The sequence below is a fragment of the Hibiscus syriacus genome, unplaced genomic scaffold, assembly GCF_006381635.1.
Source record: "Hibiscus syriacus cultivar Baekdansim isolate YM2019G1 unplaced genomic scaffold, ASM638163v2 tig00110457_pilon, whole genome shotgun sequence".
Lineage (NCBI taxonomy): Eukaryota > Viridiplantae > Streptophyta > Magnoliopsida > Malvales > Malvaceae > Hibiscus > Hibiscus syriacus.
Genome location: NW_024062744.1, coordinates 1,548,851 through 1,569,320, shown reverse-complemented (window position 1 = coordinate 1,569,320; position 20,470 = coordinate 1,548,851). Strand labels below are relative to the sequence as shown.

At 34.9% G+C, this 20,470-nt stretch overlaps 1 protein-coding gene across 1 annotated transcript; it reads right to left on the bottom strand.

Moving 5' to 3' along the window:
* Nucleotides 1–7,968: 7,968 nt before the first annotated feature.
* LOC120126300 lies at nucleotides 7,969–10,979 on the bottom strand. Its single transcript, XM_039144523.1, has 3 exons — nucleotides 10,769–10,979; nucleotides 9,895–10,057; nucleotides 7,969–8,393 (listed from the first exon to the last, which is right to left on the bottom strand). Exons 1-3 carry the CDS (start codon nucleotides 10,904–10,906, stop codon nucleotides 8,194–8,196), a joined length of 501 nt encoding a protein of 166 aa, XP_039000454.1. The 5' UTR covers nucleotides 10,907–10,979; the 3' UTR covers nucleotides 7,969–8,193.
* Between the last annotated feature and the right edge of the window lie 9,491 nt (nucleotides 10,980–20,470).

The following is a 20,470-nucleotide window of genomic DNA, read 5'->3' as shown; positions in this document are numbered from 1 at the left end:
TAACAGGATATGAACTTCCAGATGAGAAATCAACAAGGATAAGATCTGAAGACGTGACATCCAAGATATTATTTTTGTTGACCTCCTCCCCCACTTGGAAATGTCAAAAATATTATTATTAAAAATCAAAATTTAATTTTTGTTAAAGTAGGGGATAAAAATCAATGCAGGAACAGGGGGGATGGGCAGGTGATGCAAGGGAAATGGCCAAATGGGGGAAAAGTAAGTGGTTCTGGAATCTATTTAGGGCACTGTTGGGATTCAGTTGTTCAATTTAGGGGGGGGTGATGGTAGTGGTGGGCAGGGGATGTTTAGTTCAGTGGATGGCTCACTCTTTTGACTTTAATGGTAGAAATAGTATAATCTAAGCATGTATGTTGCAGATTTCAGAATCTGAAAAGCTTTACAAATACAAACCATTTTCATCTTCTTCTCATGCATGATTTGGTACATTGTTCCTGCTATTTTAAATATTTGAAATCTTTCAACTACCATGCATATAATGAAATAATGGAAATGTTTAAGAAAATTCTAATCGGAATGTGTAATTTCTCTTGAAGAAGAACACCAAAATAAGCCACTTTCTCATAACTGTTGCCAGTACCATGCAATTAAATACCATGTCTGACAGGGAATGCACTTTATTGACCTTGAACTCCATGCAACCAGTCTACTAAGTTCACCTCTACCTTTTTTCGACACTAAAATTTACAGCCACGGCTCATTTTCAAGAGATCCTGAATCCACCAGCTAGACAAAATATATGGCTCTTATGAACAGAATTTTATTTGATCAGTAACATTCAAAAGGCCTAGCACCTATGCATTAGGCAACTCATGCTTAACCATCGAATCTAAACATCTAATGGATGTTATTAATCAAGCAATCATACAGATAGCTCAGAGGAAGCTGATAGAAAAGTATATTTCCAAGTTACGATTAAAACCATTTAGTCTCGACAGTTCAGTAAACTCACTAATTGTAAACTGAGTTTGATATGGGAGCAGTCTAGTGATAAAATTCAATAAGCAACCCTTGAATGAATGGCTTAGACAGAGATTTTCATGTCCGAAGTGCTTAAATGAAGCTTGGACCACACATCAATGTTCATGGAATAATGGCTACAGGATTCTAGCTAGAATGCACATGTTTCAAAGACATTCCAGCTTAGCCAAGGGATGTTAACACAGGCAGATGGATCGTGACAAGAGAGTGACTACTCAGATGAAGTGTCTACTAATCATCAGGGCCCATAAGGATTTGGACAAGAGAGTTGCCCACTGATCTCCACTGGAAATTGCCTCCAATGTTTTAGTGGCTCTGCAAGTGGGAGGTCACCAGGTATTTCTTATCACTGGCCTCAGGGTGGTGGCTAATCAAGAGATTGAAGGGTCTCCTGCGGTTTGATGGGTTTGTCCAGGAAGAATAATTCCATCATGCATATGTACTGTATATATATAGTAAGAGCATGAGAATATTTCTGTGTCCCACTTGGCTTTTCCTCTTATCATACCTTTTGCTTTTGGAGCCAAGTCAACCTCATCTTCAACTATCCGAATATCTGCAACAGAAAAACAGGTTAATTTATCCATGCTTGAAGCCTGAGGAACAAAGTCAAATCACTAGTATTGAAAGCAACATTGACCAGCATCAAGATATCAAGAGGTGACTAGATATTGTAATAATTGTAACCTTGAAAATCTAACTTCAAAGGAAAAATAAATCTAAGTTGGGAATTGCACACCTTAAAAGTTAGTAGAACCATCAAAAAGCATACAAAAACAAAGGTTTGTCTAGCACCAGAATGTCCATGATCTGCAAGCTCTGCAAGCAAAGTTAATCTTGAAGCCAAAAGGTGCTGTCCCCAAGTCGCCGAGGAAACAAATAACATCCTAGAAGAATCTCATAGAAGTTTGCAGCTGAAGGTTTAAAAGAAAAAAAAATGCCCAGGTCACGAAGCAAAACATTTCACTAAGTGATGACCGGTGTACAATAGCCCCACTAACAGTATAATACAGAGTACCAGATTTCTTGCACAAAGTATTAAGAAAAACTGGTATCTTACAATAATGTTACATCCTATTGTTAGTGCAAGCTTAACTGGAATTTCAACTCTGCACCAAACTCTAATTCTGGAGCCCCCACGTCCATTCAACCATTTGTGTTGTGCAAGTCATTTTCAACCCCCCAATCAATACAATATGCAATGTCCTTCAAAGATTTGCTATTGCAAATTTGACAAAAATTGTTATCTACAAGTCTTTACCAAAAAGCTAAAAGCAGAATCCAGCGGTATCAGTTCAAATCATAAATTGATTGTAGGCTGAATATTTCACACAATAGATTCCTAATAATCCTCGAGAGGCCAGAAAAGATCCTCACTTCAGAGAAGGAAAACCCGAAGTACCCTGCTTCCATTCCATATGAAAAAACAATGTCCCACTTGCATTCCAACAGAAAGACATTTTTTGCTACATGATGCTTTTCATTTTAGTAAAATACAAACTTTTTCCTGAGGGATACATGCCTAATTCTTCATTTTCTCAAGCTTCATTTGTTTAATGCTTTAGCTATTTCGAATAAATGCTAAAAATTCCAAGGCAAAAAATAAAATGAAAAGAAAAATAGCAAAAGCGGCATCCAAATAGAACTTCAATTAATATTGTTTGCAATAAGACTGGAACAATACTTTTCTTTCATATTCAAGCTCATTTCTGGTTTCTTTGTGTTAGGAAAATAAACCTAATACAAGTAATTTCCCTATAACCAGATTAGTGAGAATGCGAAATAAAAGCGGAAAAATAATACCCGAAAATTGATAACGGAGTTCAGCCAATTGTGCTTACGTCTCCGGGCTGCTGCAGATCTTTTACTAAGAGAGAAAATTTACAGGTATTTACAAAACACTCACTACTCACAAGAAAGCTCTCTAGTATAGGAAGAAAGAAATGTTTTGGGATCATTTTGAAGCTAAATGGGTAAGGGTATTTATAGTAGAAACTTAGGGACTAATCTTTGAAAATACCCTAAAGTGCAATGACTAAAGTAAATTTACCCATTCCTATTTTCAACAAACATCTACCAAAATTTTACCAAACTTTGAAAAACATTTTTCAAAGAAACATTTACCAAACTTTGAAAAAACATTTTCCAAAGTTGGTTGTCAAACTTTGAAAAAACATTTTCCAAAGTTGGTTGTCAAACTTTGAAACTTTTAACGATCTCCCACTTGAAGACTGATTTTAATATGTCTTCACACCTCGATCAATGCAGCAGCATATATGGTCTTGTTATTCTAGCATGCCAACTGAAGCTGAACACAACTTCAGTTTGTCCGTAGTCACCGTCTTTGTCAACATGTCTGCCGGATTTTGAGCTCCACTAATCTTTTCAAGTTTCAAAATCCCATCTTCCAGAAGAGACTGGATAAAATGATATCTCAATTGTATGTGCTTTGTCCTGGAATGAAAAGACGGATTCTTTTCTAGATGGATAGCACTTTGACTGTCGCAATAAAAGATATTGTTTTCTTGTTTCTTGCCTAACTCTTCTAAGAAACTTTGGAGCCAAACCATCTCCTTGCTGGCTTCCGTAACAGCGACATATTCTGCTTCAGTTGTGGAGAGAGCAACTATCTTCTGTAGTTGAGAAACCCAACTCACTGCAGTTCCTCCTAGAGTATAGACATACCCTGTAGTGCTCCTTCTGATGTCGACATTTCCGGCTAAGTCAGCATCTACATAGCCTGTCAGTATCATATCTCCACCTTTGAAATAAAGTGCTTTGTTTGTGGTACCCCGAAGATATCTGAGGATCCATTTGACTGCTTCCCAGTGTACCTTGCCCGGATTATTCATGTACCTGCTAACAGCTCCCACTGCATGAGCAATATCTGGTCTGGTACAAACCATGGCATACATCAGACTTCCAATTGCTGAGGCATACGGCACCTTCACCATGTGTGCACGTTCTTCCTCCGTCTTTGGTGACTGGTCTTTGGAGAGTCTGAAATGAACACCTAAAGGTGTACTTACTGGTTTAGCATCTTGCATGTTGAACTTGGAGAGTACTTTGTTGATGTACTCAGCCTGTGATAACATCAAAGTCCCCGACTTTGTGTCTCTCTTGATCCTCATCCCAAGAATCTGCTTTGCAGCGCCCAAATCCTTCATAGCAAACTGCTTCGACAATTTTTGCTTCAAGTGTATAATCTCTTGCATGTCTGAGCCTGCAACGAGCATGTCATCAACGTACAATAATAAAATAATGAAGCTGTTGTCGAACCTCTTGATGTAGCAACAATGATCTGCTTGGCATCTGATAAAACCACTGCTACTCATGAAGCTATCGAACTTCTTGTACCACTGTCTAGGAGCTTGTTTTAAACCATACAAGCTCTTCTTCAACCTGCATACCAGGTTTTTCTTGTCTGCCTCTATGAAGCCTTCTGGCTGCCTCATATATATTTCTTCCTCCAAATCACCATGAAAGAAAGCTGTCTTTACATCTAACTGCTCAAGATGTAAATTCTCTGCAGCTACAATTTTCAACACCAGTCTGATTGTAGACAATTTTACGACTGGAGAGAAAATTTCATTGTAGTCAATACCTTCTTTTTGCTGAAAGCCTTTGACAACCAATCTTGCTTTGTAGCGTTTGCTCCCATCGTGCTCTTCTTTGATCCTGTAAATCCACTTGTTGTGGAGCGCTTTCTTGCCTGGTGGTAATTCAGCTAATTCCCATGTCTGATTTGACATAAGCGAGTCCATCTCATCTTTCATGGAAGACTCCCACTTGACTGAATCCTCCACTTGCATTGCTTCATCATAGCACTCTGGTTCACCATTGTCAGTCAGCAACAAGTAGTGTAAAGAAGGAGAATACCGTTGGGTTGGTTTAGGAATTCTGGAGGAGCGTCTCAGTTCTGGTGTGCCTGGTTCTTCTTGAACTGCTTCAGGATTGATCTGAACATCATTTCCAGAAATCTCCTCGAACTCAGCAAATTCCTTTGTTTCAGCTTCGGTATTACTTGATTCTGCAGTTGACCTATCTTTGTACATCACATTTTCATTGAAAATGACGTCTCTGCTTCTGATGATCTTTCGATTTTTGTAGTCCCAAAACCGGTAACCGAACTCATCACCACCGTAACCAACAAAGACGCATTTGTTGGACTTGGCATCAAGTTTACTTCTTTCAGCAGAGTTTATGTGTACATAAGAAATACAACCAAACACTCTTAAGTGTGAAAGGTTTATTTCTTTCTTGCTCCAAGCTTCCTCTGGTATTCCGCCATCCAAAGGAACTGAGGGCCCACGGTTGATCAAGTAAGCTGCAGTGTTGATAGCTTCAGCCCATAGAAATTTGGGCAATCCGGCATGTATCCTCATGCTTCTGGCACGTTCATTCAGAGTTCTGTTCATGCGCTCTGCTACGCCATTCTGCTGCGGTGTTATGGGAACTGTTGTCTCCATCTTGATCCCATTGTTTGCGCAGAAATCTCTGAATCTACTGTCTCTGTATTCTCCTCCATTGTCAGACCTCAACTGCTTGACTTTCAAATCAGTCTCATTTTCCACCATGGCCTTCCATTTTCTGAAGGTATCAAAGACTTCTGATTTCTTCTTCAGAAAATAAACCCACACCTTCCTTGTTGAATCATCGATGAAGGTGACATAATATAGTGAGCCTGCAAGAGATGGAACTGGGGATGGTCCCCATACATCAGTATGAACTAACTCTAACCTTTCTGCCTTGGGTGTCTTGCCAATCTTTGCAAAACTGACTTTCTTTTGTTTGCCAAAGATGCAATCCTCGCATAGTCCGACATCTACATTCTTTAGATCCGACAGCTTCCCTTTTGACAGAAGTATCTTCATTCCTTTCTCGCTCATATGGCCAAGCCTTTGGTGCCATAGGTTTGATTTTCCATCAGCATCTGCTACTGCAATGATATTCTCTAAATTTGAGGTTACATAGAGAGTACCAGTCTTCTTACCACGAGCAATGACGAGTGCTTCTTTGGTAATCTTCCATTCACAGCCTGAAAAGGTTGTGCTATATCCTTCTCCATCAAGCTGTCCAACAGAAATCATATTTCTTTTGAGGCCAGGAATATGTCTCTCCTGTCAGCTTCCAGGTGGTCTGGTTTGGCAACTTTAGTCGGATGTCTCCTTTTCCGACGATCTTTAAGGTTTCATCATCAGCAAGATGAACCTTCCCAAAATCACCACTGACATAGTTCTCCATGATTTCTTGGTATGGGGTGGAGTGGAAAGATGCCCCTAAATCCAAGATCCATGATTCAATCGGACTGTTGACGCTTAGAATCATGGCATCACCTGTCTCCTCTGTCACGTTGGCAGATTCCTGTGCACCGGTATCTTTCTTCAGTGCTCGGCAATCTCTTTTGAAGTGACCCTTCTTGCCGCAATTATAACAGGTAAAATCTTTATTTCCTGTTCTTGATTTGCCCCTTCTGGATTTTGATCTGCCACGATTTGAATTTCTTTCTGAAGTTCTCCCTCTAGACTCGGTGTGCAAGGCTGAGTAGGTTGATGCTTCACCCGATTCTCTTCGTCGAATTTCTTCACTCAATACCAGATCCCGAACATCGTCGAATTTTAATTTGCTGTTTCCCGACGAACTGTTGACTGCTGTAACAGTAGCATTCCAACTGTCTGGTAGAGATGATAAGAGAATTAAAGCTCGAACTTCATCATCGAACTCAATTTCCACTGAACTCAACTGGGTTGTGATTGTGTTGAGTTCATTTAGGTGTTGTGCCACCGATGCCCCTTCCGCCATCCGCAAATTGAATAATCGCCTCATCAAATGAACTTTGTTTGAGGCCGATGGCTTCTCGTACATACTGGAGAGAGCCGCCTAAGACCCGCCGTAGTCTTTTCCTTTGCTATGTTAAAAGCAACATTCCAGGATAACGTCAGTCGGATAACTCCGAGGGCTTGTCTGTCGAGAAGAGCCCAATCTTCATCCTTCATGCCCTCTGGTTGCTTTCCTGAGAGAGGTTGATATAGATTTTTCTGGTACAAAAAATCTTCAATCTGCATCTTCCAAAAACCAAAGTCCGCACCATCGAACTTTTCAATTTTCACCTTCCCTTCGTCTGCAGCCATCGCTCCCACTCGAATCTGGCTTCGTTTGGATCGTTTCTGACAATTCTTGCGAATCACCGTGTATTAGAACACCACCGTCGACAAACTCGTATCGCCGACCGAATTTCACTATTCACGAAATTTACTATTCACGTGAATAGTAATGAATAGTAACCTCGCAGAAAATTTGACAAAATTCACAACCAAAAGCTCTGATTACCAGTTGTTAGGAAAATAAACCTAATACAAGTAATTTCCCTATAACCAGATTAGTGAGAATGCGAAATAAAAGCGAAAAAATAATACCCGAAAATTGATAACGTAGTTCAGCCAATTGTGCTTACGTCTCCAGGCTGCTGCAGATCTTTTACTAAGAGAGAAAATTTACAGGTGTTTACAAAACACTCACTACTCACAAGAAAGCTCTCTAGTATAGAAAGAAAGAAATGTTTTGGGATTATTTTGAAGCTAAATGGGTAAGGGTATTTATAGTAGAAACTTAGGGACTAATCTTTGAAAATACCCTAAAGTGCAATGACTAAAGTGAATTTACCCATTCCTATTTTCAACAAACATCTACCAAAATTTTACCAAACTTTGAAAAACATTTTTCAAAGAAACATTTACCAAACTTTGAAAAAACATTTTCCAAAGTTGGTCAAAGTTGGTTGCCAAACTTTGAAACTTTTAACACTTTGGTGTACGAGCAGTTCATTCAGAACTGGTCTTACGGAAAAGTTAAGATCAAGTACTGTATGCAAACTGACTCCATTTACCAACTGGCAGCAGATATATAAGTAATTTTTTCGGTTGCACTTACCATAGACATAAAGTATCATGGTTCTTTTACATTTCTCCAAGCATAAGGATGCTGAATACTAAACTAAAAACAAAAACTGATAAACATGAAACGTCAAGAAGGAAAAGGTTTCACCACTATGAATGGAGAATTCTCAATATATGGATCATGCTTGTGATTTAAAGCCAACCCAGCTCCACCAAAGCTCGAAACTTGTATCTACAATAGGTATGCTGGAGAAGTACTCACATGCATCTCCTTTTATGCACGTAACAGCCATCAAGTTGAATTTTTCTTGGCACTGCTGTCTTGCTCCTGTGGTTTAGAAGAATCTTCCTTTTTCTCCATGACCTGCTGAATACCTTCTTGATACCCTTCTATAAAACTCTTAAGAGCATCTCTATATGCAGAAGCCCTTGTCATGTATAACCTCTGTAAAGCTGGCCTCAAAGTCTCCATCCCTCCTCTTGCAGCAACCGCTATTAAATCATTTCCGTAAACATCAAAACAGTGTAATAATTCAGCATGATAAATAAAATACCAGGAAAATAGAAAACAAGGCAGAAAGGAGAGAAATTTAGCCTCAAAATATTTTGGTAGAAAGAGAGATGTACCAAAAGGTAAATAATGCAAAAAATAAGTAAAAAAATATCAACAGCTAAAACTTTTCATTTAAAAAACAAAAACAACGCAATAAATATATATTAAGATGTCCAGAAAATAAAATTTTTGCAGATGGCACATCATGCTATCATTCTTCAGGGTGACTAAATTTTATTACGAAGTTCAGAAAGTAAAATGTTGGCACCTGCCACCTCATGCTATCATTTTTCAGAGCGTGAACTTTATTTACAATATAAGTATCTAGGTAATGTGAGATATTTGAATGACAGTCACATTGATGGCTCTAAGCATTGAAACCGAGATAACAAAAACCACTTGGGAGATAAACAGTAGTTTAATATCTTCCTTAATTTACAATAGAGCCATGGCCCGGTGAAGAAGGAATTGTTTAACAAAAACCAACTGCAGCATAAAATCTAGGACTTGTTATAGTGATGGCTCTAGGAATTGAAACCCCGATAACCGAAGCCACCTAGGAGATTAGCAATATTTTAATATCTTCCTTTATTAACAATAGAGCCTTGGCCTGGTGAAGAAGGAAGTGTTTACCAAAAATATGCCAACTGCAGCATAAAATCTAGAACTTTAACACATGTGCTAACAATATAATTAAAGAAAATATGATCAAAGATAAACCCTTCAGAATGTACATAGACTTTTGAACTTTAGGTAGCTAACAAATCCTACGAACAGAGCACCAAGGGGATAAAAATCAAAGAATCATGCTACCTCCAGAAGAGTTCTACTAAATAAGGAAACCGAAATGAAAACCTTAGTCTGATTGCCTTCTACCAAGTAATGGCAAGAGAAGCTCGAGGATCAGGATCTTGAGAAAAAAGAATCTACTTACATCAGGAGTGATAGGGAGTACGTAATAAAAAATGAGAGAGTTGGAAGAAAATGGAATTTCAGTGAATAGAGAGAGGGGGAAAGAGCCTGACCTGGAAAATAGGGAAGTTTTCAGAACTAAGACCAAAAATATGGTTTAACCCAAGTTCTTGGTATTCTAAAACTAATTTGTCCCTTATTAGCACCAACCATTAAATAGAAGGAGCTTGCACATTCAATATCATACATTTCTTCAGAGCTCAAACATTACGGCACATTGTTCCTTTACCTCCACACGAAGTTGCAAGCTCAAGTCTAATGGATGCATTAGAAGAGAAAATGGGCTATTCATAACAGAAAACTGCATCCCGTATTTAAATATTTTAAGGAACAAAAGGTTTATTGTATACAGAATTTGTCACGTTCACGTACTACACAAGCTATGTTATTTACTGCATGATTCATTATAGAACAACTTATACATCAGATAAGTTTCATGATATGAAATCACAGAGTAAATTTCCTTACCAATGTCTTCCAATGTTGAAGGTTCTGTCACTTTAGCCCTACTCTTATCACCATTGGGTTTACCTTCAGTCTCATCATCCTTCTTATAATCATTGGGTCGAAGATCAGGACCAATATCCCTCACCCAGCTTGCAGCATAAAGCCTAGAGGCCTCCTTCAAGACCTAAATATCGATGAAAGATATTTACTACTGGTATACTTGAAGAAAAATGCCTCTTATTCACTATAGAATAGGCAAACCATACGTTCTTGATCATAATTTGAGATTCAAGTCCTTAAGGTCACCGTCAAGCAAGCAGAATGGTACTCAAAAAGTCATTTAATCAATTCAAATTTCATGGATCCAGTTTGCTCCTGGAGTACCGGCTATGGCACCCGTGAGATTTCTATCTTATTTATCCTTAACTTGTTATAAACAACAAAAGCAAAAATGCATGTGTGTGTATATATATATATATATAATAAACAAAAAAAATTACAGAATCACCAACATTCGTTCATTTGTAAAGCACTTTCAAACACACGCCTAGATTTAAGGTAAAACCATGCATTTTATTTTCCATAAAAAATAGAGTTAGAAAATATTTTACTTACAGCAAAAAGAAAAATGAAAAAAAGGTTCGTTTACAAACCAAGCTCACTATTTTCACTATAATGGAGAGTGAGAGTCATGCTTTTTAAACTGGCAGTAATATCTAAACCAAAAGCCGATAGTAAAATAGCTTTTCTATTACACAAAACATCAACAAATACAATTATTTAAACGGGAAAAGAATGGAAGGGAACAAAAAAAATAGAGAACCTAACAGCATTCATCGTTTAAACCCAGAAATCAATCCGTAATCTAAACTACAACAGAGGTAGGAAAACTTACTAGGAAACGCTCGTACCAAGTCAATTTGCCGCGCTTTTTGATGTGGGGAGGATCAGGCAATGAAGAAGGAAACGCTATTTCTTTGAGATCGTATCGGATGTAGTCATACAGTTTCCTGCACACTACTTTCACCTTCATTTGATTAAGCGAATGAATTGAATATCTTCCTTCTTCCCCTATTCAAATATTTAGGCGTAGCAGCTATTAACAGTTTTCGACCGAGCTAAGGGCTAAGCACTTCTGTAACCCCTAAATAGGTCGAATCTAGTCATTTCCCTCAAATAAAACATGTTTGATTTTAAATTTTAAATTAATATTTAAAATAAAATAACTATTCTCATGTTCAATAATTCACAACTTACTAAAATAAAATATCCGAAAAAAATAATACATTATAAATAATAAATATTTTCAAATCATGCAAAAATAATCTGAAAGACTGTAATTTACAAATTATCATATTACAATAAAAATAATCCAGAAGTAATATATATGCAGAAATTTGATAAATAAAAGTCAATTGAAATTCATACTAAAATAATATTTCTCTAAAAATAAGTATGATCCTCCACGTATCGAATCTCCTAAGTTCAATTATTTGATAGTGAAAACTAAAGGCATGTAAGCTATAAAATTTAGTGTGCCTCTAAAGTGCAAATAATGTTGTGGAATACGGTTATCAGATAGAGCAAAATCGCAACTGATAATTTCAGAAAATAAAAATGAAGATAAAGAAGACATAAATTTTACGTGGAAAACCCCTAAATAATATAGGGTAAAAACCACGGGCAACGATAAAAGAATTTCAATATAAGAAAATAGGAATTACAACTTCTCTCGATCTAACAAGGAGAAAACAATAACAATTCTCTCTTAATAAAAAGGAGAAAACAACTATCAAGAAAACTCTCTAAATTCTCTAGTATTGGGAGAAAGCTAGAATGATTTGGGATGGTTTTGAAGCTAAATGTGTTAGGGTATTTATAGTTGAAGCTTAAGGACTAATCTTGTAAATATCCTAAAGTATAGGGACTAAATTTGGTAATTATCCCTTGATAATTTTCAACAATTATTGCCAACTTTGAACCAAAATCAGCCGCCCCATTATTAGTCGGCTGCCACTTAATTTGACTTTTAACAATCTCCTACTTGAAGATTTGATTGGAACAATCATATCTTCACACCATTCTTTCTACCTTGTACCTCATTGTTGTATTCCAATGCTCTTTACCTGGATTCGCCATGTACCTACTAACCACTCCCACTGCTTGTGCAATGTCTGGTCTTGTGCATATCATAGCGAACATTAAACTTTCCACTGTCGATGCATACGGTGCTCGAGACATCTTCATAATCTCTTGTTCACTGCTAGGACTCATACTAGAGGATAATTTGAATTTAATAGGAAGAATGATAGAAATTTGCTTACAATCTTGCATGTTGAATCGTGACAAGATCTTATTCAAGTAATTCTTTTGTGAAAGACAAATCTTCCTATTACTTCTGTCTCAGTGAATTTGCATCCCTAGAATCTTGTTTGTTGATCCCAAGTTATTCATTTCAAATTCCCTAGCCAGTTGTGCCTTCAATTCTTCAATATGATCATTATTGGGTCCTGCAACCAACATGTCATCCATATACAACAGTAATATAACAAATTCATTATCACCAAACCTCTTGAAATAAACACAATGGTCTGCATTAAGTATGTCGTATCCAAGGAACATAATGAAGGAATCAAATCTCTTATACCAACACCTTGGCGCCTGTTTTAGACCGTACAGAGATTAATTCAACCTGCAAATCAAGTTCTTCTTTTATTTTTCTTCAAAACATTCATGCTGGAGCATATAAATCTCTTCTTCAAGATTTTCATGAAGAAAAGCTGTTTTAACATCTAGCTGCTCTAAATGTAAGTTCAATGTAGTGCACATTGTCAAAACTACTCGAACTGTTGTTAGTTGAACCACAAGAGAAAAGATTTCATTGAAATCAATACCTTCTTTTTGAGCATATCATTTGACCACCAGTCTTGCACGATACCTCTCAACTTGATCATCACCATTTTGCTTGATTTTGAAGACTCATTTGTTACCAATTGACTTCCTTCTTTGTGGTAGTGGTACAATGTCGCATGTATGATTTTTATGAAGGGCTTCAATTTCTTCTTGCATCGTCATCATCCACAGTGAAGCATCTGAGTTGTTTATTGCCTATTGGTATGTTGATGGCTCACAGTCTTCTGTTAAAAGGCAATATACAATATTTCCTTCTACAACATAATCTGAGTGCCAATTGGGACGTCTTCTCACACGATCTGATTAACGAGTTGTTGGAGCTTCAGAACTCTCTGGTTCTTGTTCATCATGTGTTGGTTCTGCTTTAAAAGAATCTCCTTGTTCAACCTCATTTTCCATATGTATTTGTGTAGTCTCTAACTTTTCAGCGCTAACATCTTCTTCTTTTCTTTGTAATTTATCCTCTACAAAGATAACATCCTTGTTGAAGATCACTTTACGGGCAGTGAGATCCCACAAGAGATACCCCTTTACACCATCAACATACCCCAAGAATTTGCATTTGCAGGATTTTGGATCCAACTTTGAAATTTCTTGTGAGTTGTACATTACACACACTATACTTCCAAATACATGGAGGTTTGAATAATCAACTGGTTTACCAGTTCACATCTCCATTGGTGTCTTCAACTCTATTGCAGTTGATGGAGCTCTATTCACCAAATAACAGGCGGTATTGACTGCTTCTGCCCAAAATGATTTTTCTAGGTCTGCAGCCCTCAACATTGCTCTTGTTTTTTTCTAACAAGGTTCTTTATATCCGCTATGCCACTCCATTTTGTTGAGGAGTGTTCACCACTGTGAATTGTCTTTTGATGCATTCTTTCCTGTAAAAGTCATCAAATTCTTTTCTTGTGTATTCTCCTCCATTATCTGTTCTGAAACACTTGATCTTATTTCCAGAATCAAAGTTCCAACCGCGCTTTGAAGTTTTTGAAAGTTGAAAACACATATGACTTCTCCTTAATAGGGTACACCCAACATCTCTTGGAGTAGTCATCAATAAATGAGACAAAGTATTTTACTCCACCTAGGGATGTAACTGGTGCTTGCCATACGTTAGAATGAACCAATTCTAGAACACTTTTACCTCTAGAATTTGACGTGTTGAATTTCAACCGGTGCTATTTACTTGTTATGCAATGCTCACACAAAGTAAGTGATACATTTGTTAAGCCTGAAAGTAACTTTTTCACCACAAGGACTTTCATTCCTTGTTCTGACATATGTCCAAGTTTCTTATGTCATAGCATTGCAGAATGGTCATTTGACAATAAAGATATTTTTTATCCCAGGAAGTTGAAAAGTTCAATGATTTATATGGAGATAATCCCAGGAAGTTTTTAGTAATTATCCAAGGTAGTAAAGGGCAAAATGGTCATTTGACAATAAAGATATTTTTTATCCCCTTTAATAGGAGATTGAAACGTGGAAGATGAAAATATTTCATCTCTTCCTCATTTCTTCTTTCTCCTCCCGTAAGAGCTCAAGGGCAAAGGTAAGTTTCTTCATTAGTTGATTATTTTTTCAACTAAAGGTTGGGTTTTGATCATTGGATGGTAATTAAACTTAAGGAAAGCTTAATTGGTTCTAAAACAACAAGATGAAAGGTATAGGAGAGATTAAAGATTTTGAGTTTTTGAATGAAATCTTGAAATAAAGTTGATAAGTTGAATTTGACTTGTCAATAGTTGAATTAAGAGATTTGGAGTGATAGAAAGGAATTTAGAACATGTTGAAAATTGAGTATAATTCTTGAATTTCATTAAGAGTAGAGGATTTTGAGAATTAAGATGGATTAAATGAGTACAACTGGGCTTAAGTATGTGTGTTTGAGTTTAGTATATAGAAGAGGTTGAAATATGAGGTGTTTAAGATGAAATAAAGTAAATTTCGTGCTGAAAATATGATTTCTGTGCAAGGGGAATCGATACCCATTCAAGGGAATTGATACCCATTTAATGGGGAATCGATACCCCTCAAGCGAACCAGAAATTCCAGAATCTCATAGGGGAACCGATTCCCCCACAGGAGGGAATCGATTCCCTCTAAAGGAAAAATGTGAATATTGATTTAATAAGTTCGTTTAAGTTGCTAGTATCCAATTACAAGGTGTAGGTATCTAATGATTGCCTCAAAATGTACATTTATGTAGATTCTGCGCGTAAAGCAATTCCGGAACATTTGGCAAGTAAGATTGATCAAGGGAAAGATAAGAGATTGGAATTGACTAGTGAGGCCAAGGTGAGTACATACTAGTGATATGTAGTGTTTAATGGAAATAAGACTTGCGATGAGTCTATTTCCTAGAGTAATATGCATGAAGTCATGGACATGATTACGTGTTGTTATAATTATATGTGATTATCTGTATTACATTGATTGTATGTATGCATGACTAAAGATAATGATATGCTTTGTATATGTTATATGATTTATGTAAAACTTTATTATGTAATAATGGAAAAACATGGAATAAGTTATATGATAGAGTCATAAGAAATGAAATGAACACGAGAGAATAAGATAATCAAGTATAAGTCATATGATATGGTATAAGTGATTATACGAGAAATGTTAGGAGACTCTAAGAGAATAGTATAAATTCGAGGGCATAAATAAGGATACATAAGTTATATAGGGAAGATTGATAAATTAAAGGAAACTATGGTTTATGTATTATAGTGAAGAGCTACAAAGTTTTATTAAAGAGTATTGTGGAAGTTATGAGAAATTGAACTAAATAAATAGATGGTTTATGTGAGTGGAAAAGGAAAATGATATAAAATAAGTGGAAATTATTTATAAGATAGAATAAGACTAATTGAACCTGTAATATAAACTTTATAAAGGAGTACTTGGGTAAAATCATTATATGATACAATTATAGAATATTACTATACAAATTATATTAAAATATGATATATGAGAATATGAGTAAGTTTATAGGTTATTGATAGGACATATAAGAATATATATAAATGTATGATGATATGAAAAAGGGAACTAAGTTTAATGATGTTGAATCTATGAGTAGAAGTTATGTGATTATAAGTAACATGATTATATGATCACAAGATATGATACATGATATGAGATATATGAAAGAGAAAATATATGTTATATGAAATAGTATATGACTATGCGATTATATGGAAATGTTCTACGCGTAAGTGAACCATGTGATTTATATGACGATGAGATATGTGAAAGAACTACATGACTATGTGTATATGTGAATGTATGTTAACATAAATATTAATGCCCATGTTATGTATCATGAGAGCTAGGGGTATAGTTGGCATGCCAAGAGTCAAGGGTCTACGCGGTCCTTCGGGACATATATGTATTCTTTGGAACATGTATGAAGTCTGGTGAACACATAGTTGATCCCTAGTATATGTATATGATTCTTAAGGAATGATATGTGGTCCTTATGGACATTATTATATGGCACCACGGTGTAATTCTACGCGGTACTCCGGTGCAATTCTACGTGGCACTTCGGTGCAATTATACGAGCTGTGGTAACAGCATAATGCACAACCTCTATAGACTCACATATCTATAGTTCTCACATGTGTACATGGGCTTTGAAAAGAGAACATAATTTGATATAATGATATGTGTATTTCTCTTGACATGGTAGAAGTGCATATATGTCATGGTGATATGAGATGCTATGCGTTTATGTATTATACAATTATAGAAATTAGTAACGTATTGTGGCATATTATATATATATATATATATATATATATATATATATATATATATATATATATATATATATAATATGTTTATATTCATTATATGCTCATATGACGGAATTGAAGTAATGACAAGGGAATTAGTAAGGATAAATAGGTTGGTGATATGAGAACAATGTATGTGATATATGTATATGATGTGTAATATGAATTCCATGATATGATTGAATTGTAGAAGAGTTCAAGAATAAGTGATTCAGTGACCAGTTTATAAGATAAATGCAATTAGTGTGATGAATTTGAAACAAAGAGATAATATTGGATATAAGCAAAATGTGGATATTATAAGGGTTTGCATTCTAGATGAAAAGAGTTAGCGTTGGCTAACCAGTTTATGTGACAAAAACTGTATTGAAATTAAAGGATTTGAAGATATTATTAGGATAAGTTAACCGAATATGAAACGGATATGGATATAGTTGTGTATCTCGACCATGTAAATGTGATGTAGTGAAGGAGATAAGGATTCATATGGTTAAGGAAAGTTATAAAGTAATAGAAAAGTTTAAGCATCAATATATCAACTATCAGTTTATAAGACAGAGAAAGTTAGAATGCTTGATTTTGAAAACAGAGGAATCGTAACGTGTAGGGATATGAATATAGTTTGATAAGTTGAAGAAATTGTTTTTAAGTTATATGAAGGAAAAATGATGTATGTAAGTGAGGTATGGAGGGTTTGTGCCTAGACGAAAAGAATACTATTGATGATAAAAAAAAGAATAAAATAAATTTGTTCTTTTCAAGAAGTGATGAATTGTATTAAAGATCTAGAGAGATCTCAGAAGAATTAAGAGAATTCTTATCTCATTAAAATTGACATTATCGAAGAGAGACATAGATTATGATTGTCAATTACAGACTCGATTTGAATTAGTTGTATTCCATAGCAAAGGATCAAAACATGATGAAAGACAAATACGCTTGAATAGTAGAGTCTGGTACTGAAAGATTAAATAAGGAGTTAAGAATGAATATGAAGTTAAGTTAGAAGGGAAAGTAATGGATTGGATTAAAAGTTATGCTAGAAAATAGGTAAAGCAAAATTATTTTAAAAGGATCAAGTGATATAGGTATTGTTTTGCAAGGGTTTAACAATAGGTGCATTGATGATTGATTTATAAGATAAAGGAAATTGTAATGCCTGAGTTTGAACCCAGGAAAATTGCATTGAGAATGAGTAAGAATGTGAGTTGAATGAGTCAAATAAATTAATGCTGAGTTAGTTTCGACCGGAAAGAGTAAAGGATTAATATGTTTGAAGGAAGTTAAGTATATGTGTATTATGATTTGAATAAGGACTTTACGAAGAATAAGGTATATACAAGGAGTGTTGATTATCAAAGTGATGAAGAGATGATAAAGAGTAGTAATCAGAGATGAGCACAAGTGAGAGGAAAAGAGTATGTGAGCATAAAAGAAAATATATGATTTATGTATAAGGAGATTTTGATTTTGAATAAATAAAGGTTATGTTTCTTGGTCAAGCAGATTTAGTCAGAGGAATAAGGAATAATTTATATGTATTAAGGAAGTTTAAGAAGTAATTAAGCGATGATGGAATAAAGGTTGGTTATTACTGCAAGGTAATTAAAGATTGATAAGGAATTTGATTGATTAATGATTTTAAGTGATAAGAATTGATGCTATTGGTTATATGATAAGTGACATGATAAGGATGTAAAAAAAAGGGGTAGTTGAAGAACTAAGGGAAAGAAAGATTAAGTAAAGGAAACAACATGAGAACATTAACAGACATGTTCTTATCAAGGTGTGCAGTGAAAATTCGAGGACGAATTTTCTTTAAAGAAGGGGAGATTTGTAACATCCCAAATTATGGGTTAGTGACTAAATTGTAAAATTTTAGAATTTGGTGATTAAAATGGAAAAGTTGAAAAGTTCAAGGATTTATGTGGAGATAATCCGAGGAAGTTTTTAGTAATTATCCAAGGTAGTAAAGGGCAAAATGGTCATTTGACAATAAAGATATTTTTTATCCCATTTAATAGGAGATTGAAACGTGGAAGATGAAAACATTTCATCTCTTCTTCCTTTCTTCTTTCTCCTCCTGTAAGAGCTCAAGGGAAAAGGTAAGTTTCTTCATTAGTTGATTATTTGTTCAACTAAAGGTTGGGTTTTGATCATTGGATGGTAATTAAGCTTAAGGAAAGCTTAATTGGTTCTAAAACAACAAGATGAAAGGTATATGAGAGATTAAAGATTTTGAGTTTTTGAATGAAATCTTGAAATAAAGTTGATAAGTTGAATTTTAAGTTGAATTTTAAGTTGAATTTGACTTGTCAATAGTTGAATTAAGAGATTTGGAGTGATAGAAAGGAATTTAGAACATGTTGAAAATTGAGTATAATTCTTGAATTTCATTAAGATGAGAGGATTTTGAGAATTAAGATGGATTAAATGAGTACAAATGGGCTTAAGTATGTGTGTTTGAGTTTAGTATATAGAAGAGGTTGAAATATGAAGTGTTTAAGATGAAATGAAGTAAATTTCGTGCTGAAAATATGATTTCTAGGCAAGGGTAATCGATACCCATTCAAGGGAATCGATACCCCTCAAGCGAACCAGAAATTCCAAAATCTCATAGGGGAACCGATTCCCCCACTGGAGGGAATCGATTCCCCCTAAAGGAAAAATATGAATATTGGTTTAATAAATTCGTTTAAGTTGCTAGTATCCAATTACAAGGTGTAGGTATCTAATGATTGCCTCAAAATGTACATTTATGTAGATTCTGAGCGTAAAGCAATTCCGGAACATTTGGCAAGTAAGATCGATCAAGGGAAAGATAAGAGATTAGAATTGACTAGTGAGGCCAAGGTGAGTGCATACTAGTGATATGTAGTGTTTAATGGAAATAAGACTTGCGATGAGTTTATTTCCTAGAGTAATATGCATGAAGTCATGGACATGATTACATGTTGTTATAATTATATGTGATTATCTGTATTACATTGATTGTATGTATACATGACTAAAGATAATGATATGCTTTGCATATGCTATATGATTTATGTAAAACTTTATTATGTAATAATAGAAAAAAATGGAATAAGTTATATGATAGAGTCATAAGAAATGAAATGAACACGAGAGAATAAGATAATCAAGTATAAGTCATATGATATGGTATAAGTGATTATACGAGAAATGTTAGGAGACTCTAAGAGAATAGTATAAATTCGAGGGCATAAATAAGGATATATAAGTTATATAGGGAAGATTGATAAATTAAAGGAAACTATGGTTTATGTATTATAGTGAAGAGCTACAAAGTTTTATTAAAGAGTATTGTGGAAGTCATGAGAAATTGAACTAAATAAATAGATGGTTTATGTGAGTGGAAAAGGAAAATGATATAAAATAAGTGGAAATTATTTATAAGATAGAATGAGACTAATTGAACTTGTAATATAAACTTTATAAAGAAGTACTTGGGTAAAATCATTATATGATACAATTATAGAATATTACTATACAAATTATATTAAAATATGATATATGAGAATATGAGTAAGTTTATAGGTTATTGATAGGACATATAAGAATATATATAAATGTATGATGATATGAAAAAGGGAACTAAGTTTAATGATGTTGAACTCTATGAGTAGAAGTTATGTGATTATAAGTAACATGATTATATGATCACAAGATATGATACATGATATGAGATATATGAAAGAGAAAATATATGTTATATGAAATAGTATATGACTATGCGATTATATGGAAATGTTCTACGCGTAAGTGAACCATGTGATTTATATGACGATGAGATATGTGAAAGAACTACATGACTATGGGTATATGTGAATGTATGTTAACATAAATAT